The 26,469-nt window shown below is 39.8% G+C and overlaps 1 protein-coding gene across 1 annotated transcript in view; it reads left to right on the forward strand.

The window, feature by feature from the left end:
* The first annotated feature begins 10,959 nt into the window (after positions 1-10,959).
* The window catches only part of LOC124971685 (AF4/FMR2 family member 2-like), a 162,907-nt gene continuing 147,397 nt past the window's right edge, over positions 10,960-26,469 (forward strand). The window contains exons 1-2 of the mRNA XM_047535337.1: positions 10,960-10,995; positions 11,045-11,526. Of these exons, the coding sequence (XP_047391293.1) occupies positions 10,960-10,995; positions 11,045-11,526 (518 nt within the window). The remainder of the gene's footprint in view (positions 10,996-11,044; positions 11,527-26,469) is intronic.

The following is a 26,469-nucleotide window of genomic DNA, read 5'->3' on the forward strand; positions in this document are numbered from 1 at the left end:
ACTCAACAATAAGGTAGAGCATGGTGGCACACACCTGTAGGTCTCAACAACTTGGGAGGCTGAGCCAGGAAGATTCCAATTCAAGGTCAGCCTCAGAATCTTAGTGAGACCATCAGCAACTTAATTTCTAAGAAAAGACTTTTTATTTCTCAGTGGCGAAGTGCCTCTAGGTTCAGTCCCCAGTAACACATACACACACACAAAAAAAAAACAAAACCAAAAACTCAAAAGTAAGAAAACAAATAACCCAACTAAAAAGTGGAACAAAGACTAACAGAGACCACACTAAAGAAGACATGCGTATAAAAAGATTCTCCACATCTTATGTTGTTGGGGAAATATAAATTACAACAATGATATACCACTTTGTAACTGACAATGATCAAGATCCAGGACACAAAGCATACCAAATTCTGGCAAGGATGTGGAGCAACAGAAACTCCCATTTATTGCTGGTAGGAATGAAAAGTAGTACAGCCACTTTGGAAGACTAAGTTCTTACATAATTAAATATTCTCTTAATGTAAAATCCAGCAATTGAACTCCTTGGTATTTACTCAAAGAAGTTGAAAACATATGCTCAGACAAAATTCTGCACACAGATGTTTTATAACAGCTTTCTTCAAAATTACCCAAACTTGGACAAAACCAAAATATCTTTCAGTAGGTGAATGAATAAATAAACTGTGACACATCCAGACAATGGAATATAACTGTGCTAAAAAGAAATGAGTTATCATGCCATGAAAAGTCATGATGGAAAATTAAATTAATATATCTAAGGGAAAGAAACCAATCTGAAAAGGCTACATACTATATGATTCCCACTATATGACATTCTGGAAAAGAAAAAACATGGAGATAGTAAAATTATCCCTGGTTGTCAGGGGTTAGTAGGAAGTGGGTGAATAGATAGAAGAGGGAAGAATTTTAGGGCAGTGAAACTACTCTGAATGATACCATATTAATGGATATGTGTCTTTATACATTTGTTCAACCCCATAAAACTATAACACCAAGAGTGAAGCCTAATGTAAACTATGGGTTCAGGTGATGATATTTCATTTTAGGTTCATCAGTTGTAACAAAAGCACCCTTCTGGAAAGCAATGTTTATAATGCCAGAGGCTATGTACATGTCTGGTTGCAGAAAATATATGAGAAATTTCTGTAGTGTCTCTTCAATTTTGCTGTGAAACTGAAAGTGCTCTAACATTATGGCATTTGCAGGAAAATGGATGGAGTTGGAGAATATCGTGCTAAGTGAAATAAGCCAATCCCCAAAAAACCAAAGGACAAATGTTTTCTGTGATATGTGGATGATGATATATAATGGGGAGTGGGGGAGGGGGTAAGATAAGAATGGAGTAACTTTGGATTGTGTATAGGGCAATGAGGGGAGGGGAAAGGGTGGGGGAAGGAAAGATAGTGGAATGAGACAGACATCATTACCTTATGTGCATGTATGATTACACAATGTTGTGAATCTTCATCATGTACAACCAGAGAAATGAACAGCTGTACCTTATTTGTGTACAGTGAATCAAAATGCATTCTGTAAAAATAAAAAAAAATAATTTTAAATAAGTAAATAGTATTTAACTTTTTTTTCTACCTTTAAATTTCAGCTGTAGCATCAGCACTTCCTAGGTCTTGAGTCTACCAAGCTTCTGACTGGTACTATACCATTGGTTCTCTATATATCTATGTACCTATATGTGTATTATAAAATTATTGTAGACAAGATGCACTGATGGATGTTAAAATTAGTGGAAAAAATTTGAGGAGAAAAAGATGATTCCATAGTCTCAAAGAATCTTCCCCAAAGTATTTATTAAATACAAATGGAAAAATCATTTCTTTATAGTGAAGAAAACTAGTGGACACTTTAACTGGTTTATCAAGGTTAACATCAACAGTGATAACACATTAACATCAGGAAGCCCATGAAGGGTACAGCATTACTTTTGTGATATTCTTGCCAAAATTACAGTGCCAATCCAATCATTAGGAAACATCAGACACACCCAAATTGAAAGATATTCTAGAAACTAATTATCATCATCATGAAAGTCAAGGAAAAATTCAGGAACCATCACAGACTAGAGGGCACTAAGGTGATAGGTCACAGAATGTAATATGGGATCTTAGATTAGATTCTCAAACTGAAAAAAATGGTGACATTTGGGTAACTTCTGTAGTTAATTACTAGTGTTATACTGGCTTTAATTTCCTTGTTTTTTAAATATTTTCTTAGTTGACAGTGAGCTTTATTTCATTTATATATGGTGCTAGGACTCGAAACCAGTGCCTCACACATGCTAGGCAAGTGCTGTACTATGGAGTCACAAAACCAGGCCTAATTTCCTTGTTTTGATAAGTTTTGTATGATTATGTAAGATGTTACATTAAAGGATTCTGCCTGAAGGGTATATGGCAACTCTTGGCACTACATTTGCAACTGTTCTACATGTCTAAAATTATTTCTAAATAAAATTCAAAGGGACAAAAATACCTGCCCTTCTGAAGCCACCATTCTAATGGGAAAAACAGTGAGTAACATAATAATGTAAGTAAAACAAAAAGGAACCTGTCCTCCCAGGAATTATGGTGAAAACCTTGGTTAATGGACAGCCTTAAGCTTCTGTGAGTACAAACCTGCATTCCTTCACTTTCCATAGGCTGTTTGCTGACCTGAGTTCCCTAATGGCTCTTTCCTGAATGCTTGCTGAGTTTTCCACATTGGTATGAATGAACAGAGCCCCACATAGTTTAAATCAAGTATCAAGGACATTGTCCCTGACTTCCTCACACCTTTCAATTTCCTTTAATGGAGTTGACTCTTGAAACGCTGCATCCTCTCCACCTCTTCCCAGGAATATATCTCACAGAGATTTCTATTAATTTTTATCTATTAGAGTAAAGAAGGCAGAGTTCTGAGACCCAGTGGGAATTAGCCTTAGGAAGCCTCTGTGGATACTCTAGCCCAATCTGAATGCAAAATTAACCTTGTTTCAAAACAATATGAAAGTTATTTATTTTGTAATTTAAAATGTAAAACCAGAACAGTATGTAATGTTTGGAAAATATAGAACAATGGATCATCTCCCTCCTTCACCTCCCACTGGAGACTATATCTGCTTTTTGGTCCATTTGTGTTCTTCTATTCTTCTTCTTATGATTCTGTTTAATGCAGTTCAAACTCATACTGTTTATATAATTCTGCAACATATATTTACCCCTTTACAATAAAACACTTCAGATTATTACCAACTTTTGAAAAACATAAATATAATGCCTGAATAATATTTTGCTGTGTGGCTATAACTGACCATACCATCCCCCACTTATTGGATCATTCATTTGGAGGACTGCCTTGGTAGTTTCTGTGGACTTTAGAAGTTGCGTCACTCCTGTAGAAGACATAGTTGGGTGCATGGAGGCAGTGGGATGGAGAAGAACAAGCCCTAGACTGGTAGTAAGAGACATAGGTTACAATTTGGACTCTGTTCCATATAAAGCTTTCAATCTGTTTTCTGCTCATTTTTTCCAGATTCTTTTTCTCAGCTGAAAAATGCCCTAAGTGATCCATAATCCTTAAGGTTCCTTTGAGCTCTAACATTCTATGATAAGAATGTTTTTTCAGTTAAAATATTGTGAGGTTTCCAGCAATTTCCAAGTGTTATGTGTTAATCAATATTGATATTAATGTTTACATGTTAATTTGTCAAAGTTTATTTAGGACATGTTTTCAAAATCAAAGTGCCAGGAAATTCTATCTACATATTTTTAGCCCTTTGGTACCTGTGAACTCTAAATAACTTTAAAAGGCTTTATATATTATTCCCACGTGTATACAAAAGCCTCTGTTTATACATCACAGTAGCTTGTGTACTCTTAACCACATTGATTGTTTGCTGATTGAAGTTCTGCTGGTGGTCCAAGAAGAACACCAGGCCCTTTACTAATGGGCTCCCAATAAGAAGTTTGTCCTGTATTTTATGGTCTTCTTAGAAGTCTCATGGAGATTATGAACTTCTTGTTCCCATAAATGGTCTTGATGTCTGTTCAACCTTTTAAAAATGTGAACTTCAGGTTGTAGCTTAATGGTAAAGAACCACTGGGTTCAATCCTCAGCAGCCCCCCACCCAGTATTAACTATAAACACAATTCTTGCAGAAAGTTTCTACTACCTTTTTATCAGTGAACTTCTGAAAACTACACTTTGGTGAGTGTTATGTAGAGCTTCCAACTGGTTAGTTGGAGGCCTATAAATAGAGATTAATGAATTGAAACAACTGCTGATTTAATGTACTTTTTGTGGAAAGCAAATACTCTAACCCAAAGTGGGGCTTGTGAAAATGGAAGTAAAGTGCTAGGTAACATTTTGCATCATCACTTACTCTAGAATATGAGATAAATATTTTCTTAACATATACCTCATTTGCCCCTGAAGCATTTGAGATAACTGAGTAAAGTAGGCAAAAGATTTGGCTGCTTTCTAGGTAGAATGTGGTGGTTATTTGGCCTACATGAAACATCGGCCCAACACAATCCGGCAGCTCAGAATGCAGAGGGCCTGAGTCTATCCTGGTAGGAATTGAAGAAGGGATTGAAGGGAGCTATATAAATGAAGAAAATGTTCTTTATTAATGGGATTAATGGAAAATGAACATACAGATAGAACATTTCCCTGGATAGAGTTTGACTTTGCTTTGGGTCTCATTCTTTAATTGAGAACTACTTTGGCACCTTACCTTCAAAAGAACCAGTATAATTCATTCCAAGTATGCTTTCTTTAAATAAGGTGAACTACTTGTGTTTTGTAAGCACAGCTTACCATTTTCTTTTTCTAAGCAGTGGCATAGGGCAATGTATCTACTTAACCTGGGAACTTTCAGATTTTAATGAACACCTGTTGTTGACTATTGACCAGAGAAACTAACAATTATCAAAAAAAAGTCAACATTTCTCCATAGACTCTTAGGTGGACATTTACTTTCTTCTCTAAAGGATAAGGCTTTCCATAATTAAGAGTCTAAATGTTGACTTTATGTAGTCATTTCACTTCTAATAAGGGCACTAACAAAGATTTGATTGTTAGCAACTTGTAAGACAGAGAAAGGGTTCCAATGATACTAAGAACCAAGATGCTTTAAATGATGACACTGATTTAAAACCCTTTCAACATCTCAACATGAAAATCAATGATCTGAACCCCTCCCAGAAGATGGTAACCAAGTATAAAGAATTTATACTTCTTAATACATATTACTTTAAAAGCATTATACTTGCAACTTGTTAACTAAAACCTGTGTTTAGTTAATTCCCTGTGTTTCCCTGGCCAGCAAAAAACAAAAACAAAAACAAAAACAAACAAACAAAAAAAACAACTATTCCTAGGAAGACCAACACAGCTAGTACACTGAGCACAGCTGATCTCGCCTGATGGAATAATAGCCTTGGAGATACCAGCTCTACCCATGTGGATTTTGGGGTGGTTAATGTCTACAAAGCACTTCCATGTACATTAGTTTCATCTCTGACCACTGGGAAAATGTTTGACTTCCCTCTGGAATTGAGCTCTTCAACCCTGGTGAATAGTAGTCTCAGGGAAAAAATTCTGGCAGTCACTATTCTGAAAGACTTGAACAGAGCAGCCTACGATCAGCACTTGGAGCCCCAGAAAGATTTCTCACTCATCAGAACAGGAATGGAGATGATTGATGTAAGCACTGAGGTGACTCTTTACTTTGCCTGTCTCATTATGGCAAATTACTAGTCTGCATTTGGCCATGGATTGGAGGTTGTTTAAAGGGATTTCAAATTGACAAAGCCATAGAATGTCAGACCTGGAACATTTTAAGACACTTTAATTTATAGATAAGAAAAGGAAGCCCCAAGAAGCTAGGAGGTTGAGCCATTGATTTGGATTTGTGGAGCACTGTGGTCTTACAGAAAATAATTTCCTATAGATGACTGATGGTCCCACTACCAGGAGCTCCCCAGCAGTTGACTGGGAGGTTTCTTAGCCTTAGATTTCTAATCTCCAGGAAATCATTGAGTCTCCTTCAATGGTGAAGCAAGAATTGCCCCACCATATTCTTGCTTCCTGTTGCTGATCAGACTGACTGAATTAATGCAAAGCATGGCTTAGCCAACTGTCTACCCCAATTCACCCACAGTTGAGACCAGGGAAATTGCACCATGAGAATGTTTTTTTCAACCCAACAGTTAACTGATGCCATTGCAGTCCCAAATTTCCAGGGTGTTGGAGTTCATCAGGGTAGTTTAGGAATATAAACAATACAAAGTAGTGGACTTTGTACCTAGATGATTTTGTCTTCGTCTCAGCTGCTCAGTTGTACCACCATGTGACCTTCATAGAGGCACGTAATTTCAGTTCCTTCAACTGTTAAATGGAGATAATGGTCCATTTCTTGCTTATCTTCAAGGACTAATGTGAGAGAAATCCTTTGCTAATGTAGCATGGGGGCAGCGTGGCAGTGTGGATTAGGACATGGGCTTTGGCAGCAAAAATACTTGGGTACATATTCTGGCTACAGCATTTGTGATTTCTGTAAATATGTGTAAATATATTTTATATGTGTAAATATATTTATATATATATATTTGTGTAAATATTCAGCCTGTGCATCCCTTGCAAAGTAGGTATAATATCAATACATACATCAGAGAATCATAGGAGCAAATGAAATAATGTATATACAATGCTTAGCACAGTACTTGGTATGTAATATGGGCTCAGTCAATTTTATCTTTTTTATTGTCATGCTAAATGTGTACAAGGAATTACAGCAACCTGCCACATTAAATCAGAATTGTATTACCTTTCAAGTACTGTAAACCCTAAGCAGATGATTGCCTTAAAGTTATATGGTGTTTGCTATTTAAGACCAGTAGGAATCCAGAGACAGGGACTTCAGAAGAACTCTAAAACAGGGTCATTGTTTATGATAACCATAAAAACCAAGGGGAAAGACTTTCAATTATAATATGTGATTGCAAGCCAAAGTACAAGGTGGTAGAACCAGGAGTTGTGGAAAAAATACATGTGTATATTCACAAGGTGTGTCCCAAGCTCAAATAATTGTCCTGTGACAATTTCAAATCTGCTCCAGAGATTGCCACTTCCACAGACTGGCTGGATAGAGACCCCGAGGGGCCCATTGTGCATTGGGTACTGTGCTGTGTTTCTTGACAGAAATCCCAGCCCTGCCCTTCTGAGGACCAGAGTAACTGGGGAAGACTGATGCAGAACAAGCAAGAACACAGTGCTGGAGGGTTGAAAATATGGAATTGCATTTTTAACAAGGTTTCTTCTGGATGTTGTAGCCCACATGCAGCAACTGTCCCAGAGTTAGAGTCCCCTTGGCCCATTCAGGGCAACATCAGGCTGCTCTGCCAGAGGAAGAGCCATGGTAAAGAAAGTTGGTGTTCCTCATGGAGCCCATAGAATTATTTCCAGCAGGTTGCCTCAGATGAGCTGTAGCCTGGATCATCACAATTTCCTGCTAGGAAGTAAGTCAGCTTGACTGCATCCTAGGTCAGGAACAAATGCTTAATATTTTAGGTGGAAATCTGAGGTGTGACAGAATGACACGTGTATCACACACTGTCAGTTTGCTCATTTCCTGAAGCTGACATGCATGGTGAAATTTTCTCAAATTAATTTTAATTTTTAGACACCATCTACAAAAATTTTGTGACAGTGCCTTTAGTGTAACTGTATGAATGGAGGATTTCAAGTTCTTTGAAATGAAGATTAGTACCTGGAGACTACAAATTAAACTCTTTTAAAAGTAATTCAAGTCAAAAATCTCACTTCAGAAAGTTGAGAATCAGCATTTCTGTAAAACCAAGTCTCTTGAAAATAATTTCTGGTTTAACCTGAAAAACATGGGTCATGGAGTCTCAGTTTTGATCCTCTTCTCTCTGAAAAGATGGTCCAATGATCCACCCATCAGCTTGTTTTGGGTGGAAATTTGGGGAATGGGGGAGATGGGTGAGGTGCAGCATTGGAGCAAGTCAGGATAGGAGAAGCCAACAGAAAGGAGGTAAGAGGAGATTGCATGCAAGCCTCCAAATATTGAGATGAACTGAGAGTTGTGAGGCTTGGGGCCTGAGGTCAGCCCGGCTAGGTCAGAAAGGGGTTGTTCTAGTTAAAGCCAGGACAACAGCTGACCTAGAGTAGTCCTCCATCCTCCACCTTAGCGAAGTTGTCCCAGGGAGTGCAATAAGAGGGAAGAAACATGACTCCCAAGAGACTAGAGGACTGGAGCTGCCACCATGACAGCAGGATTGGGTCCTGACTCCAGAGAGTCTTTTTACTTCTTCTTGCTACTGTCCTCTGAAACCTATGCTCCCTTCCCTCCTTCCAGTTTTCGGTGGAAGAAGCATGGTTTAGACGCAGCATGCCTGCCCACGTATCTGAGAGCAGTGTTGTGTTCTGAGGCTCCTGCTGCCATCAGAGCCAGGGATGGGCAAGAGGAGGAGGAAGGGATCAAGGAAAACAAAGCTGTTCCTTTGCCCCACAGCTGATGCTCAGTGAGTATGTGCTGGACTTGGCTGGCTGGCATGAGGGACAATTTTGTCCCTTCCATCTTGCCTCTCTTAGCCTCTTCCCTGTTGGAGGAGGGTGACTGGCTTGGTAGGGGAGTTGGGGGAGGGAGCTCCTTCCATGCAGCCCAGACTTCCCACTTGGTTTTGATCTCAGGAAGGGAATGCCCCTGCCCCGCTTTGAAGCAGCAGCCAGCACCACTTGTCTCTTCTCTCCTTCCCGCAGGCACTTCTGTTCAGAGTGCTGCCTCTTGCTGGCTCCTTCTGCTTCTGCTAGGTTCTCCTGCTGACTGGGAAGAAAGTGCTCCAGCGGGGTGATGGGGGTCTGAAACTCTTAAAGGAGAAGCTTTCTTTCGGTTGAAAATCTATTTACCTGGCATATTAATTTTATGTCTTTCCCCAAATATAACCTCCTGAGAAAAGTAAGCCAGTGCAAAGTGACCCTAATCACCATTTAAACGTTAACTGTAGCTGTTCTGGTTTTCCATGAGGATTTTTCAAGCAGATCAAGCACTGGCTGTGGTGACAATCATTATTAGCAATCAAATCCAATTCAAGGATCATTTACAGAGGGCATAAAGTTTGAGGGCCAGGGACCTGAGTGAGACATTCCCTCTCACCTTAATGGCTCACAATCTGGGTATGAAGATAAACAAGACATGGAGATCATTTTAAGACCCCTGGCACCATTTTTGCCAGTAACTCTTGCAGCAGAGTCTTTGACCAGAGGAGTTTACAAGTAGCCAAATTGACAAGTCAATTTGAGAAGTATTCTCCTCTTGGCTACCCATTGGTTGAGTTTTGTCAATCAACTAGTGCCTGTTGAGGACTTGGCCCTGTGCAAAATAAAGAGATATCTGAGCAAATCGTCTCTGAATGCTGGAGTTGCAGGATTTTAGAATCTTGTTTCTGTTTGTCAATGATGTGTTTTTTCCCTTACAAAGAATGTGAAAGACACTGAATTCTGGGCCTCTTCTGGGCTGGAATCTGCAATTCTTTTCATCATTGGAGCCATGGCACTTTCTTATGGGGTCTAGACCTGGATGACTTCCCAGGTTCTAGGTTCCAGTGTGAGTTCCTTCTCCAGGGAAAAGTCAGATCTTAAGCAAATTACCCAGTAGGGGCCTCAGTTTATTCTGGAGAAAAAAAGAAAGAAAGGAACTTTATTTGGATGATTTTGTGAACATGAGATAATATTAGAGAAGCTTATTCAAATAAAAAGGAGCCAGATGGCTGCTGGATGAAGTCTTTGGTTTACGCAGATGGAGAAACTGAGGCCCAGAGAAGTGACTTGCTCCAATCACAGGAAGAACCACTGGCATTCTGTTATGTCAGTGCTCAGTTTGCTGCTCTTCCTAAGAACTCTAGCCTTACGATTTTCACAATGTGTTAATACTGTTGTTCCTTCTGTACAAAGAAAGGAAGAAAACAGACCAGGTGAAGGAGACTTTAAAATGCTTAAGCTCCTGAGATGCCAAAAATGGTCCCTGCCCTTCCTGCACCTATTTCTCTTAAGAGGACCAGGAAACATCCATTGAGGATTTGACTAAAGGGATTCAGCCCTTCCTGAACTAGAAGTAAAGGCTGAGGGGAGAAGAGGGTCTGTTAAGCCTTCTATGTGCAGAGAGACAGATTCTCAAGCCAGAAGGGAGACAGACAGCCGGTGCGTGGGATAGTGGGCACACACCCAGCGGTTTTCCCATTTCCCCGGGAAGGAAAATGCAAGAGGCTTTTGCTTAAGGCTTATTGTGGCTGTTCCAGTAAGGTAACAGTGGAACCCGGTTTACCCTGACCTTACCCCAATACCAAGGATCCCTTAAGGGTCATCATTTGTAGCTTACTGATTCCAGGGTCCACAGATTGCTGACCTACTGGGTGAGCGCCAGTCGCTTAGCCCAGCAGGGCACTGCGGCATGCCCTCAGGCTGAGATGCATGAGACCACAGGGACGGTGAAGGTGACCGTTCTCATTCTTGGACACAAGCGCTCTGTGCTGCGGACCCGAGTGGAGCTCAGAATGTAAAAGTTTGCTGTGGTGTTCAGGGGCCTGAGGAGCATCTCTGGGAAGGGACTGTGCGCTGGCGGCTGGGCTGGGGTCTAACCCCATTCCTATGGCAGTTTATGCCCTCTTTCCTGGTTGCAAACACTAACTCCCAGTGATGGGGCTTCAGCGAGGTGGTCCCATTCCCCAATCCCTAGTCCTGGTCCCACCAGCCCCGCTCCTGCATCCCCACAACTGCCTTTAGGTCCCAGGCCCGGTCAGGGTCCTCAGCTCTACCTCTGCTTCCATCAGCTGATTTTGACAGGATAGGGGGTCCCGAACTGCGCAGGCGGGCGGGGCAAGCCCCTGCCAGATCCGTGGATGATAACGTGCCTGCTCCATGTCGCGGCTTCGAGCTGTCCAGGCTCCGCCCCCTGTGAGTGTGTAAGTGTGTGATGCTGCCGCGGCCGCCGCCGCCTGTGCAGCCGCCGCCGCTGCCGCTGCCGCCCCGGCTGCCGCGCCGCGCCGCGCTGCTGCCGCTTCCTCCGCCGCCCCCGCCTCCTCTGCCGCCACCGGCCAGCAGCCCGCCAGCCGCGGGGCCCCGCCGGCCCAAGCCCGCAGCTGCCGCCGCCGCAGCCTCCGGGCGCTGGGCGCGCGGGCAGCCGCGGAGCGAGCGGACCCAAGCGGGCGGCCAGGCGTTTGCCCGCCCGGTGCCACCGCCGCAGCCGCCGCTCCGGAGCGCAGGACCAGGTACCTCCAGAGCCTGCCGTCGCCGCCGATGCGGCCCGGGCACTTTTAACTGGGCGGGAGGGCCGGAGAGCCGGGCCGCCCAGAGCAGCGAGCGAGCTGCGCCGCTGAGAGCCGCGCTGACCCGCAGCGAGCAGGGACGGACGCCCGCCCGTCGCCGCCACCCGGCCGCTATGGATCTATTCGACTTTTTCAGGGACTGGGACTTGGAGCAGCAGTGGTAGGTTTTGATTTTTGCTTTCTGCTTTGATGAGCGAGTCCCCCGGCGGGGTCTGGGATTTTCGCCTTTGTTAAGAGGAGCCGGAGCTGTCGTGGGGGGCGCCCCGGACGCCCTCCCACTTGCTCTCAGGCACCTCTGGCCCAAGCAGCGGTGACTCCTTGGTCGGGTGCTGGGGTGGGGGGAGGTACGTGGAGAGAGAGCGATGCGGGCAAAAGCGTCGCTTTGCACTCCAAGTCCAAAGAGTTGCATTTGGCCCACATCGGATCCGGTGCCACCCATCCCAGGGATGCGCTACACGACCTCCGCCGGGCTTTTTTCACCAGCGACTCACCAGGTCGGCCTCTTTGCACCCTGGATGCGTCCCCCTGAAATGCCTCAACTTTCCAGGTGCCCGGCGTCCGCTGCGGGAGGCGGAGGAACAGCGGCGGCCAGGTGCCACCGTACACCCTCTGCTTCCTTGGCCACCACCACCCCCGTTGCCGCCTCCTCCATCCCCTCCAGCGAGGCGCAGCGCGCACACCTTCCCTAAAGCCAGCGCAGCCCAAGTTCCCATCTCTCCAGCGCGGAGCAGCATCTTCTGGGGGCCACAGCCTGACGGACCCCAAGTTGGGCCGGCTTTGGCGCTGGGATTTCAAGACTGAGATTTTTGGAAGTTGGCCCCCAAAGTCAGCTGCTCCGATGCCAATGCGCATTTAATTACCGGCTGGACCCCTGTCAGCCTCCCACTGGGAGGCAGCCTTAGGTTTGTATAATGGGCACTCAGCTCAATTCAGAGATTTCCTCTGCTCTTCAAAAAATACCCAAAACTTGTGCTTTAGAGATTTTGAAAGATGGTACAGAGGTGACTGGGGAGCCAGAAAGTTGTTACTCTCTGCGTGATGTGCTGGCGCACATACATATATACTGATACACGAATCTATTGACTTTTTAAAAACTTCACCTGTACTACAAACGTTATTGTCTGTTATTTGTCATATTATTTTAACACATCAGTTTTCCTCTACAGTCCAAGGAATTAGATGGGGACGGAGGATATGAACGAAACCACTTAGAACTGCACTCTTGGCTATCGTCCTTTTAAATGTAGTTAGAATAATCTATAGTGCCCACCAACAGTGCGAAATCTTTTGCAATGTTTTAACTACTAAATGCCCTTGGCTATGAATGCTGTGCATTTTTACAAGGGATTCCCTTGTTGCTGTGATATTTTAGGCAATTTATTTCTTTAAAAATAGGTCTTATATTTAGCTAATACCTTCATTATACCAACCACAACTCCTTTAGTTGCAAACCCAAGATAATCAGAACTTAAATACATTTTATTTTGCAGCAATTTCAGGTAAATCTCTGAAGCACAAATTATGCTGTATCAGTATTAATCTGTAAGGCATTTTTGTAATTATGCAGGGTTTTATCAGCTCTGCAGAAAAATATTGTTAATTTTTTAAAAAATCACAGTTGCTATTTAAAAGTGAAAATCACAATAAAATTATTGGTCAATTAAATATTATGCTCCTGCACACAACCTTAACTCTGCTTCAGTAATTTATTTTGCAAACTACTGATAACCATAGCATTATTATTTGCATACAATTTGCCTAATATGTGGCATGGGTAACATCCTTAATGTAACAGACACTGTTATAATTTATTTCATAGATGCAGTTCAAATGTTAAATATATACAAGGTATTACGTCTTTAAGATGTTTATTATATTATTTTAATCCTAGTTTAATCTTACATGCACTTGAACATTTAAGTGGATGGCCTCTTTTATATTTGATTTTTTTTTTCAGGAAATGTGCCTTCCCCATTTGGGAAACTGTATTTTCTTAAGGAAAATGAAAAACCTTTTCTCCTCTAGATTCCTAACTGTGCCACATCAGTTAAAGAACATGGAGACTTGGGCACACAGTGGATATTCTATGAAATACTGATGAATTGGTATAGCACGTCTGCATAAATAAACCCATTTTTTTCCCTCTGTGTGCATGATCCAGGACCATTTCTCCTTCTTGCTCTTCAATCATGAGGAGTAAGGTTCCTTGTGCATATGTGTTTACAAACATTTGTAATGCAGTTGTGCTTCTGTTTTTTGTATACCCCTGTAGAGAAAGAAATACAGAGGTGACAATGGTGGATGAACTAAAAAGCTGACACAGTCTTTAACAGAAGTCTGTACCTTTCCAAACTCTTTGAATGTCTAGAGAATGCTGGTTACATATTCTTTATATGTTTACTTCTCTTCCTTGAGAGTAAGTAACTGCTGAAAGTGATGACATCTCCTCCCCACAAACTCCTGGAAGGACCCAGTTGTGGGGGGAGGCCCCGGCAAAGTTAAAGAGCTTATTTATATTGAACCTATTCCTAACATTCACTTGTGGAACAGCGAGCTCAGAGCTGTCTCTTCTGTAGCCCTAGATGTCTGATAGTAAGTGGATCAGGACAGCTTAAAAACGAATTCGTTTTCCTAGACATGATGAACAAAGACTGTGCACACAGAGGCATATGCGTTATTTGCAAACCCTTGACTACAGTAAACAAAAAGTGCTTGCCCATTTATAAACACACACATTTGTCAGGACAAGTGCAAATGAAAGGAAAGGGGTATGAATGATGCTGCAGTGGGCAGGTATGTGCAGCGTTTGGAAATGCTCCCATGCCTAACGGAACGTATCACTGGATTTTACAGACTACAAGAATACCTTAATGGGTCATGCTCTGGACTCAATTAAAGGGCCAAAGCTCAAGTTTTTTAAGATTCCTGGATGAATGTGCAATGTTCACCTGAGTTTGAATTTAATATGAACCATTCTGTGAAAGCAAAGGACGGCCCAGATGTCTGTGTACATCAAAAGCATCACTTACCCTTAAAAAAGGAAAAAGATACAGAAAAATCAAATATTGTTTTTCAGATCATTCCGTAGACTTGCCTGTGATAACCAAGTTAATGAATTCTTGAGGTATCTGGAGATCATGTGGCTAGATTGAACTTGTTTACCATCTATGGTCAAGTCATTAATCCCCATTTAAGAGGGACAAAAAACAAATTCAGGGAGCCTACAAAGTCTGCTAGCTCTCATTCCTATAAGCACCCACTCTCCAGTATTGATAAATATTACTTTGTGACAAACCAAGTTTCCTGTGGATTGCTTATCTTTTATTTTTTATTTAGAAATAAAGAAATGAAAATACAGAAAAGAACGATTTTTTTAAAAAATAAAAATAGAAAAGAAAACCACCATGATGGCAAAACCAAAATGTTAAAAATTCTAGTGAAAATTGTAGTTAAGTGCTTGTGACAGTGGCTGACTTCTCACTGTGAAGGACGGCATCAATTGTAGTTTTTATGTGATGTCTCACAAGTAGCCTAATTAGAGGCGAGCTTGCAAACGGGCAGTTATACAGGAAGAGACTTAAACTCACTAAACTGTTATATAAATAGAAAGTTCAAAGGTCTGTGTGGGGCTGTCAAGCCTGAGAAGGGGCCATGTGCAGGCCAGGCTTCTCCTCCTTGGGTTAAGGCAGCCCCTGGGGCCTGCCACAGCAGCCCACACTTTCCCCAGTTTTTCTTCGACCTTGTGGGGGCTAAGGGGGGAGGCCCTGCTCTCCAGACAAAAGTGAACTGTTCCAGCGCCAACCGGGCATAGCCCATGTAGCCCCTCAGCCCTGCTGCCTCCTCCTGTTCCATGTACACAGGTCTCTGAAGGCCTCTTTAGCTGCAACCCTCTGGAAGAGCAGAACAGGACTGCTCATGGTTGGGAAGGCTTGGGAAATAGAGGGGACACTATCTTTGCCAACCTGGGACTATTGGAACTGTGGGAGGTGTGCATGGGGGGGTTCTGTTTTCACTATGGCCTAGTGATTGTCAGGATTTCTTGTTCTCTACCTCCATCCATCTATCCTTCTCCTTTTCCCTCAGTGGTCCATTAAAGGGAAGATTGTTTCTGTTTTCTTTTTCCTATTATAATATGCTTTCTCCACTCTGAGTATTCACTCAGTGAACCTTTTTGGGTTGAGTTTCTTAAGGGAATATTTGGGAAGGAGAGTTTAAAGGTGGTGAAAGTGGCTAGGGATAAGGTCTCCACAGTCTCCCAACCCCACTGCCTAAATGACAAAAGCTATCTTACTAAATCTTAAAACACATATCTATTGGGCAAGGAAGAAATTTCTCTCATGTTAGAAATCAGTTTAATGATACATGAATTGTTTTGCTAATGATTCAGTCAAGCATTTAACAACTTTAAAATATACAAATCAAGATGGAAAATGACTGCCTCAAAAACGAATCTGTCATTATAGACATAAACGAGATTCCAAACATTTAAGCATTTTGTAGATGGATAAAAATTATATTGTATTTAAACATGCTAATTATTGTTGAATAGAAATGACTTTAATGTGCTGAACCTTTATTTCATGCCCATTATTCTTAGCTAAGACTATTTCTTGCATGCATAATTTGCACATATTTAATGTAATTTCAAATTTCTAAAAGTCCAATAAAATGGCCATCTCTGGAACAATCTAAAACCTGTAGCCCTAAGAGCTTATAACTGTAGGTAATATCTCAAATAGGGAAACCACCATATATTTGATTAGAATGTCATGTAGACAAAACAATTGATACAGTGAGTACACTTTTCACTTTTAATTTTGTCTTTCTTTTTGTGATTTCTGCGGCATAAAGGAAGAGACATTTTAAAAATGTGTTTACTGATAAATGTAAAGAAGTATGTTGCTGATTAAATCACCGAAGACCACAACATGGAGAAATTGTTTGGAGAGGGTGCATAAGTGTGTTTCACCTGTGGTAGAACTTGTCCTTGCTGCTACAATTGAGCATTTTATGTACTCCAGGCCTGGACTTAATACTTTAAATAATCAACCTCAATTCTTCAAACAACTTTATGAAACAGATCCTGTTACAATGTCTACTTTTAGAGATGACTGCTACTAAGTGGTGCAATCCGGGCTTCAGTCTGCACATTTTGACTTCTATCCTTTCCATCACGTGGAATATGCTTGCACATGTCATCTTCTTGGATCACTGTAAGTTAGAATGTGCAGGTGGACTCCCATTTTACAGATGGGCAAACTCAATGCTAGAGGATTTGTGTAACTCAGATTTAAGTTCACACGGCCTGTTAGTGGTGGATTTTGGTCAGAAATGCACAGGGCCAGGGATGTAGCTCAGTGGTTATGCATCCCTAGGGGTTCATTCTCTGGTACAAAAAAAAAAAAAAAAAAAAAAAAAAAAAAAAACAGAGAAAGAAAATGAAAATGAAAAGAAATGCATATGGCATATGTCCCTACTTCCACTTCAGATTCCTTTCCACAAAACCCATTGCCTATTATTTATTTAGTAACTCTGAGTATTTAGTTTTCACCAAAAGAAATGGATTAGATTGTGTATATTATACTTGTGTAAAAAAATCTGTGGAATTGCTATGCAATTTGGTAGCTGTGAAACTCAGCTTTTTCCTTTTCATGTCCCATTTGAGTCTCTTATTATTTTTATAGATGCTCTTAATGAAAACATGTGAATGGGAAATTACATTTTGTACACACACACCACACATATATACACAATGTAGGCAAGACTCAAGTCCTTGAGAAATTCCCATTTAAATTTGAATGTTCAAAGTTTGAGGACTTGATGCAACTTTCCTATGTATACATATGAATACACCACAGTGAATCTCAGTATCAGGTACATTCACAAGAGGGGATCTCAATTAGAATAAAATATATTCCATGTTTGTATAAGTATGTCAAAATAGATTATACTGTCATGTGTAAGTAAAAAGAACAAATAAAAGATAAAAAGAAGACTGAAATACATTTATCTCGTTGATTCAAAGCCTCAGAGCTGGAGATAGAACATTGGAAACGTTTCTTGCCAAATCTTTGTAATTCACACGTCTATTATTTGATTTGATTCTCACAATAACCTTGAGGTTTTGTTGGTATTGGTATTGGTAGCTCTTTTGTAGATAAGAAAACTGAAGTTCAGAGAGTTAAGTGATTTAACTATGTTTACACAGTAAGTGGATGGTCTTGGGATATGATTTTTTCCACTTTTCACAACCTTACCACTGTTTCATTAAATCAGTTATGGTTAAATATGCACACTGCTTCCTAGGAGCTGGTGTATTACCTTCTTGCACCATCTATCACAGAACTTTCTCTCACAGGTTGTCAACAAGCATCTGCTAATTGATATGAGTGCCACGCTTGGCTCAAAGACTGTTCCATGCAAGTGCACATATCTATCAAAGATAGTTGGTCACTAAATTCTGGTGACAATACTGGACATTTGCCTGTGTGATGATGTTTTAATTCTTTGTAATTACTTTCCGATCTCTTAACAGACTGATCACTTTAGTAGACGATAAGGAGCTAAATAATGGTTACAGAAGAAACTTAAGAGGAAAAGACAAATAGATTCTATTATGGGTGTGGTTTAAAAATAAAATTTCTATGAATTCTAAGAAATGTTTAGTAGTGAAAAAAACAACAGGAAGGAAAAACTTTTAAGACACAGGTTTACAGGAGTTAATGGACTGCTATTGTGTCTCAATCTGTACAGAGAATGTTAAGGAAGAATGTGTGACAAAAATCTGAAGAAATAATGAGTGATCGGAGGGTTGGGATTCCTCCAGTCTTCCTTGAGTTTCAGCCTTTATGACTTGTATTTCATCATGAGAAGGCTGTTTTTCTACTTAACTATAGCAGATCCACATCATAAATTATCATGACTGTTAAACAAAGGTCCAGCACTGGGTTCGTCTAATGTTAAACTTTTATGTTGCACTTTAATGAAATTTTATATGCATTTTCAAAGCAAGGCACACTACACTGTGGAGAGGGTGATCCTCTGAATTGTTGAATTTATTTTAAAGTAAATCTTTTCAGTGACCTTAGCTGCTAACATCTACCTACTTACTGAGCTGAGAAAAATTATCTGAGAGCTTAAATAAAATGACATGATTTAAGCAGAGTTGACAATAGGCACTCCAACCAGAATCTGATTTTGATTATGGATTTCTTAGTTTATGGAAAGCTATTTTTTAAATATACCTGTGCATTTTGCTTTATTTGAAGAAGAAAATCAGCTTGTGATTTAGGGTAATCTTTGATTCAATTCTTTAGTATGCATGTGCTGATAAAAGAAGGTATAAAAGCCTTGCACTGGGGAATAAACCAAGGAAACGGGCTCTTGTTTTCATTACAAACTCAAAATGGCTCATCTGTTCATTTTTTTCAATATTCCTTTTGTTGGAAAAAAAAATGAAAAGAAAGAAAAAACGCATTACTTCTATCCAATGAAGAATGGTTTGTTTTGTTAGATTTCCAAGTAAGAATTCTCTGCATTGTCTATCCTCTTCAGTGCAGACCAGATCTCACGAACAGATTGTTTCTCTTGGTGACCTTTATTAAACTATATTCCTGCAGTTAGACTTTTGTGTTTTTTAGAAAACATATCTTCTGGTAATAGTATTGAAATGGGTTTCTTTTTTATGAATAAAAGTAAAATATCACTAGTCTTATACTGGTGCTAAAATTGCAATCTAGGCTTTAACAATAATTGGAAGAAGTTTTCTAGCAGTCTGACGTCTTCTTAGGCTTTGGGTTTCTCATATGGTTTGATCAAATGGGCAGTTCAGAAGCAACGTGTTGTGAGGTCAGTTTAACCTTTTGACTATGGCAACATGTACATGATGACCTAACTATCTGTTGAACAATGAAAATACAATCACATAGGCTTTATTTCTCCCTCCAGGATGTCAGTCAACTAATTTTTTTAACAAATTAATTTTCCAAAGGGACTGATTGTTTTCATGCCAGGTCGGCACAGTCACAGTAACTAAATTACATTCAGCATGATGGATGTTTCTGATGAAGTGCCATGGAGAGGTCTCATCAATTAGCTATTATTTATTTGCTGGCAAAATGCTTGGCTCTGGTGTGTAGACATTAATCAATTCCTAGAACTTACTGTTTCAAGGCTGGAGTGCCCTGTAGGATCATCTGGTCCAATGTCTTCATTCTACAGATGAGGAGAGTGAGACCCAGCATGGGAAAGTGACTTGCCTTAGGACAGCCAGCCAATTTTAGGAGGAGATAGAGGGATTGTAAAAGATGACTTTTGATGGCATAGTATTGACATTGGAGACATTGCAATGTAGAATTTTGGGGAAATAGTGTGACCCAGACTGTAAGTATAACAGGAATTTAGGAATGGAGAAAGGAAGTGAGCTAGAGTAGATGAAGCAATCTTAACATTCAACATAAAACACTTGGCTTTGACCCCTGAATTATCTTGTTTGACGGTAGCTGACATTCATCACATAATTGCCAGGGTCCTGTTTTGCTGTGTGGATGGAGAAGTCTCATTCACACTGGCCTCATTTGCTATGGGACAACCACAAAACTCTCAGGAACTATTTGCACTGTCTGAACTATGGAAACATTTATGCAGACAATCTTCAAAAAATTCCAAATGAAAACTTGTTTTCTTGAAACATTTGAAACAAATGCTTGTAAATTGGCACAATTACTGGGAAAATAGCTATTTCCAAAAGAAGCATATACTGTGGCTCTTGAGATATACTCAAGTACAATGTTTTTTGGTTTTGATCTTTTACTTTAAAAAATATGCTTTTGTTTTTAAGTGTGTACCAATATATTCCTTTTCCTAAGAACTGTGTTGGTGCCCTGACACCATCAGATTGTTGTTGACATCTGTGGTTATGATCAGTAACGTGACCACCAAATAATTCTTTGACGATGTCATCCTTCACATCTCAGCTCTATCTCTGGGAAGCTACTAGCTGGCAGCAATCCTCCAGCCTCCTTTGTCCCGAGAACCACATACTCCCATCTGGCCTGGTCAGATTCCCCTGCCCAGTGCTTCCATACTATCCTGAGCAGACTGTACCTGGACCGAATCAGACTATCACTTTCTTGAATCCTTCATGCACTTGTCAAGTTACTATCCCCAGCACCCCAAAAAAAAAAAAAAATTCAAGTTACTGTGAGTGATGAAAACGTGTCTTTTATTTCTGTGTTCCTAGTGCTAAGCCCAGAGTAATTAATGATAATTTCCTGTGACCAGCTCTGATTTGTGTTCTCTGATTTCTCTGTTTTAGAAAGCAGGAAATTGGTACAGAATGGTTCAGTGAGTTGCCCAAGGTCACATGGATAGCATGTCGCAGAGCTGCAATTAATATATAGCTACCCTACTAACCCACAATAACCAGAGATAGGTGGTACAATTGAGTAAGCCCTAATTGCTGTGGGTCTCTGTGGTTGATTGGGCTTATGAAGCCTTTGCTGCTTACCTTTAGTTTCTACAAATCAACTTTGAGTTTAAGTCCATAATCAGATATGAACTATAACTGACCAGACACCTACTCCAACAAGAGACATATGGTTCTGCTCCTCTTTGGTGTAAGCAGCAGATTCTCTACTTGGGAGGCAGGTACACTGATCTGCAAACTTGAATTCAATTCAAACTTAACAAGAACTGAATTCAATGATGGCAGAGATTTTAGTTGGTTTTATTCACTGCTGCCTCCTCAGTACTTAGAAAAGTGTGTGACACACAGTAGGTGTTTAGTTACATTTCACTGAATAAGTAAATGGATTGATACACAATAACTTCCTTCATAATTTGTGTGACCAAATTCATGAAGGAAAAGCTCAGAGGTGTGAGAATTAGGTCTAAGAGAAGAGTTAAAATAGTGGTCAAATAGGTAGGCTTAATTAGATGTGCCACAATGTTTTCAATAGATATTTTCCTGAAATAGTAAGCTTATTAAAATTATATAAATTATTTCTTTATTTGCATCTTACTTGCTAGGAATCCTGATGAGAATTCTTTGTTGATTGGAAAAATCTCCCTCAAAAATTCCTAAACTTATCAGATTTGTGATTTTAAGTTCTTATATATAGCATTTTCTTATCAAGAGATATGTCTACACTGTTGAAGGAAGTTGTTCAGGCTTTTTAAAAAGCTGCCTTAACCTGTTACCATCATTGAATTGAGGCTTTCATGTACTACAAAGAGGGGTAGAACATACATTCAACTTTTGCTAAATATGTTTCTCCACACTTTTATGGCATTGTCTGTTCTGAATCACATGCCTTGTTTGTTTGTTTTTAATTATTCCTGTTTTGGAGGCTAACCTAGGATTTGGGTTTTCCTAACATGTATTTTTCAACAGAATGCATTTTCTATTTATGCCTCCGGAAGCTTGAGATTACAGTTTCCTTGAAGGATGTGCAGAAAAGTTTCCATGTGTGCTGATTTTTAAGAATTCTGTAAGATGTTTCAATAGTTGGGATAAAAGAACTAGTATTTACAGATAAACACATCATATAATTATAGATTTTACCTCATTAAAGAAGCACCTAAAACATAGTTGGTTCATCCCCATTTTACATAGCAGAAAACTGAGGGTCAGAGAGGTGTAGCCCTAAGTTTCCCAAAGTTACACAATTAAGTAACCTGCAGAACCCTGATTTAAAATCAGGTTTTTTAGGACCACAGCCCATGCTCAATCTGCCACAACCTGACTGCACAGAAATTTACTTGATAATAGAATTTGATGGGCAGCTTGAAAGTAATAAAAGTAATCTTGAAAAAAACCCAAATGTTATTTTATTCTTTTCACAATGTCAAATTAAAAATGACAGCATGCAGTTTCAAGAAGACAGGAAGGTGAAAGGTAATGAAGACCTCTAGGAAATTTGAGTGGAGGGAAAACACTCAGTTGGCTAAATTTACATCACATTAAGGTACATACTAGGAAGGCAGATAGTAAGTGCTTAATGAGTTTTTAATAAACTAAGTCTCAATCTGACATCAAACATACCCGAGTTTTAGCTTAAGATCCAGGAAAAATACAAGAGCCACAATGGACCTTTTAAAAATTAATGGTTAAACTAGACCCCTTTTGCTTCAATTGGGCATTTCTGCCATTTAGTTTTGAAGTTCTGTAACAGTTGAACCATCAACAGTGCAAATATACTCAGACTTTGTGATAAAACTTTCTATCAAGAATGATGAAGACCATTTTTGTTAGATTCTGATTAGCATCTTACTCAGAAATTACAATGAAATGCCAGTGCACACTCTAATGCCATTGAAAAATGACACCCGTGACACACTTCTACCACACAGGCTTTAGTAAACAATTGAAGTGATTCATATATCTTGAAAAACCAGAAATTTGATAAACCTATTTCACAAGGCTTGGAAAGTTAAAGTGAATTCTAAATGTAGATTAGTAGCAAATGATGACAGCCCAGCTAGCATTACCTCAGTTGATTAATTTATAAGGATACTGGTCAATGATTTTTACCAACAGCTATGCATAGTAGAATCCTAATGGGATCTGTCTGTTAAAATTACATAAAGTAGGGCATTTGATTTATTTCAGAGTTTCTCAAAGCTCAATTTTAACTTCATACAAATAATACATTAGTCACCCAGGATAAATGACACATTGAATAAAGTTGTGATTTTGTCTGCTTCTCATAATCTGATTTAGAAAAGGATTACATCTGTCTTCTTAGTTTATTCCTATCTGGAGTGTTTGTAGGTAGAGTGGGATCTTTATGCCTCCTGGTTCATATCTCATTAGATTATACCAGATCATATAGCCCTTTCCGTGTCTCTGGGTGTCTGGGGTATATAGGGAAGATTGGTTTGGGTGTGACATTAAGAGCTAACATATCTATAGTCAGATAGGTGAGAAGTTTTTAAAATATTGAAGCTTTTAACATATGATTAGCTGAAAGATTTTATTTTTGAGATTTGGTTACATATTTAAACCTAGAATGAATTATGAAACAGATTTACTAAATTAATATTAAAAATTCCCTAAAACAAAGTGAAGTGTAGGGGACCACTAAATTTTGCCAATTCCCATGTGAACACACCATTTGTCATAACATCTCCCTTGACCCTGAGGCGTGGAGGAAGTTTTGCCTTGCTGTGGCCCTTCCAGGGATGTATTTCTCTCTGAACTTCTCAGTACCATTCCAATATGATTCTAATGCCAAGACCTGGCTAATTTTTACACTCTGATCACCATATTTCCATCTTTTATTAAGTTCATTGCCTTAGTGGAAGATGGAAAGGTGGATTGTTCCGACTGAAAAAAATTAAAATCTGTCTGGCTTGAAGATGCTTACCAAAATTAGAAGAAGGGGAAGGTTTTAAATTCACGACTGGTTGGAAATATGTGGGTTTTTATTTTTAAGCTGTAGGAAAACATGATTATTTGTAGATATCACATAACTCTTAATACCTAAGGTAAATGATAAATATGGGATAAGTTTCCTTAAATTGAACATACTCATAACAATTCATGGGAAAGCAATATATTCATCAAAATTTATGAGAGATATTTTGGGGGGAGAGTTTGCAAAGTTTGACAACTCCCATTGCATCTAGCCTGGCACATTCCTATTGGTAATGAGAACCTTATGGGGTGCTGGGCCTTGGTTTTCTTAGGCAGAGACTGCGCCCCAAGGGTATCATAAATGATATGCAAGCCAGAAACTTCATGGCTTATGGCATTTCTCAGAGATATTTTAGTTAAGTTGCCCCACCCAGCTACAGTGGCAGAAAGTGGAAAGAGGGTTCACTCATAAATCTTCATTGAGCTTTAATTAATCAGTGTTATTTTTATTTACTAATATTATTTGAATGTTGTTTATAGGAATTAGAGGAATATGTACTCGGTGACTGTGTATAAATGACTTCAAAAAAATAGTCCAGGTTCCTAGGTCAATGTGATTTTTATTATTTGATAGGCATACATTCATTTAACAATGACAACAACCAGAAAACCACAGAGGCATAAATACCAGTAATGAAAAGTTCAATGCACAGAGAGAAAATGAGAAGAAAATGTGCAATGAAAAAGTTTGGGTTGTTTTTCCAGGAGTCTTCTTATTTCTTTTCTTTTCTTCCCTTTTATTCCTTGCATGCTGCAACTGTTTCAAATGGAGTGCAGTGTCACTTGGGAATTCAGGCCTTCCATTGCAGGAAGGGTGGAGTGGGGTGTGGGTGATTGATTATGAAATGTACATTTGTAAATCTGTGTTTGCTCAAAAACTTTCTAGCACCTGGGTTTCCAGTATATAGTTCTGATGTGGCCTTATTCTCAAAAGACTTGCAGCAATGATGCTGCATTTTTATGGTGGGGCTTGGAGGCAGAGAAATTTCCAGGTTGTCTCCCTCTGGATAATGTTGATCCTTTAGTGAACTGCTACTGCCTTGCTTGTGAACACAGAGCTCAGTTGACTTCAAGAGCTATTTGGGATAAACCTTGCCTTTACTTCTAAATACACAACTCTCCCTTCTGTGTCACCTACCCTCCTCTTTCACTATCTATTAAATTCTTGACGTTTATTCCTATAAGGCTTTACTAGTTACTATTTTACTGGTATCCATGTGTTAGCCTAACAGAAACTGGAAAAAGGCAATCCCTAATATGAACATCAGTAACTCTTTTCATTGTCTTCTTTTTAATCATATCTGTTACATCTGATACAGTTTTAGATTTTTTTCTGCCCTTTATTAATGATCTAGGATAATTACAGCAGTGTTTTGAAAGGGATGGGGGATAACACTGCATTTTTTGGAGCCCTTTATATCATTTTTTCCTAAAGAGTCTGCATTTCATGAGGATGATGTTTAAAAGGTTGTAGTGAATGAGGCAGCCTTCCCTGAATGACTGGGAGATGATTGGACAGCAGGAAACATTTTTAGGGGAAAAATAAGCAATCTTTACCTTTCATAAGCTTATTTTGAAAGGGTAATAAACAAATTGCTCTGTTTCCTCACTAAGAAAAAGAGGGAAAATAACATATTCAGGAGACAGAAGCCTTTAATATCTTGCAAGCTGTTTCAATGTATTCCAAATTTTAGATCCCAAACTGTTGTGGCTCATGTTGATTTGTGATCCATCAATTTTGAAAGTCCAAGGAGGCATCTTGAATTCAAATTGCTGAATTATTAGACCTTCATTTTCAACTAAATGGAAGGCATTGGAAATTCTAACTGTTGTACTTTGGCAAATTAAACCACAGTTGTTTATATTTCCAGTGTTTAACAGTAAGACTGAATTTTCATAAATAGACAGCAATGACCAGCCTTCTTAGCTTCAATACTGTTACTTTCTATGGCTCTGTTATGTGTTGACAGAAATAAAGCTCTCTGTGAGCCACAGTTTTTCCATAACAATAATTCCCTTTTAAAAATTGAAATGTAAAAATAATAAAAGCTATAAAAATATAAAAAATCTTCAGTTTTTATGAGTTGCTGTGAACTAATGTTAAATGAAGCTTTGGTTTAATTCTCATGCAGCCTATGATGATAGAGAGCAGAGGAGAAGCCCCTCTTGATTCTCCACAGTAGTGGCTCCTGAGCTATGTCACAGCAATGGTGGAAAATCCCAGAACATCCAATGGTCCTGAAGGGAGATCACAATTAGGTCAACCTCTTCCTCTCTCTCTACCTGAGTGATTGGTCACTCAGCTTCTGCTGGTCCCCAAACCAGAAAAACAAAACTGCCTCTCAAGGCAACTAATTTCTTTCCATTTGCACAGTTCTGAAACAAATTCCATTGTTATGTGGGAAAAGAGGCCTTCTGAGAACTTCCAGCCCTTGGCTGTAGTTCTGCCCTGGAGCCTGTACAGAACAGTCTATGCTCTTCAGTTGACGTCAGCCCTCCCAGGTCTGAGGGCAGCCCTCTTGTGTTCACTGTGTTCTCATTTCCCAGGGCAAAATGCCCCACACCTGGAGAGATTCAGGCACCCTCTTCTAGATGTGCAGGTGGGAGGTGGTTGTGCCCTAAGGCTTCTTGCTCTACTTTCCAGTTAGGTAGAGCAGGGGGAGACCTCTTTACCTCCTACGTACA

Source organism: Sciurus carolinensis, chromosome X (genome assembly GCF_902686445.1).
Source record: "Sciurus carolinensis chromosome X, mSciCar1.2, whole genome shotgun sequence".
In the NCBI taxonomy this organism is placed as follows: domain Eukaryota; kingdom Metazoa; phylum Chordata; class Mammalia; order Rodentia; family Sciuridae; genus Sciurus; species Sciurus carolinensis.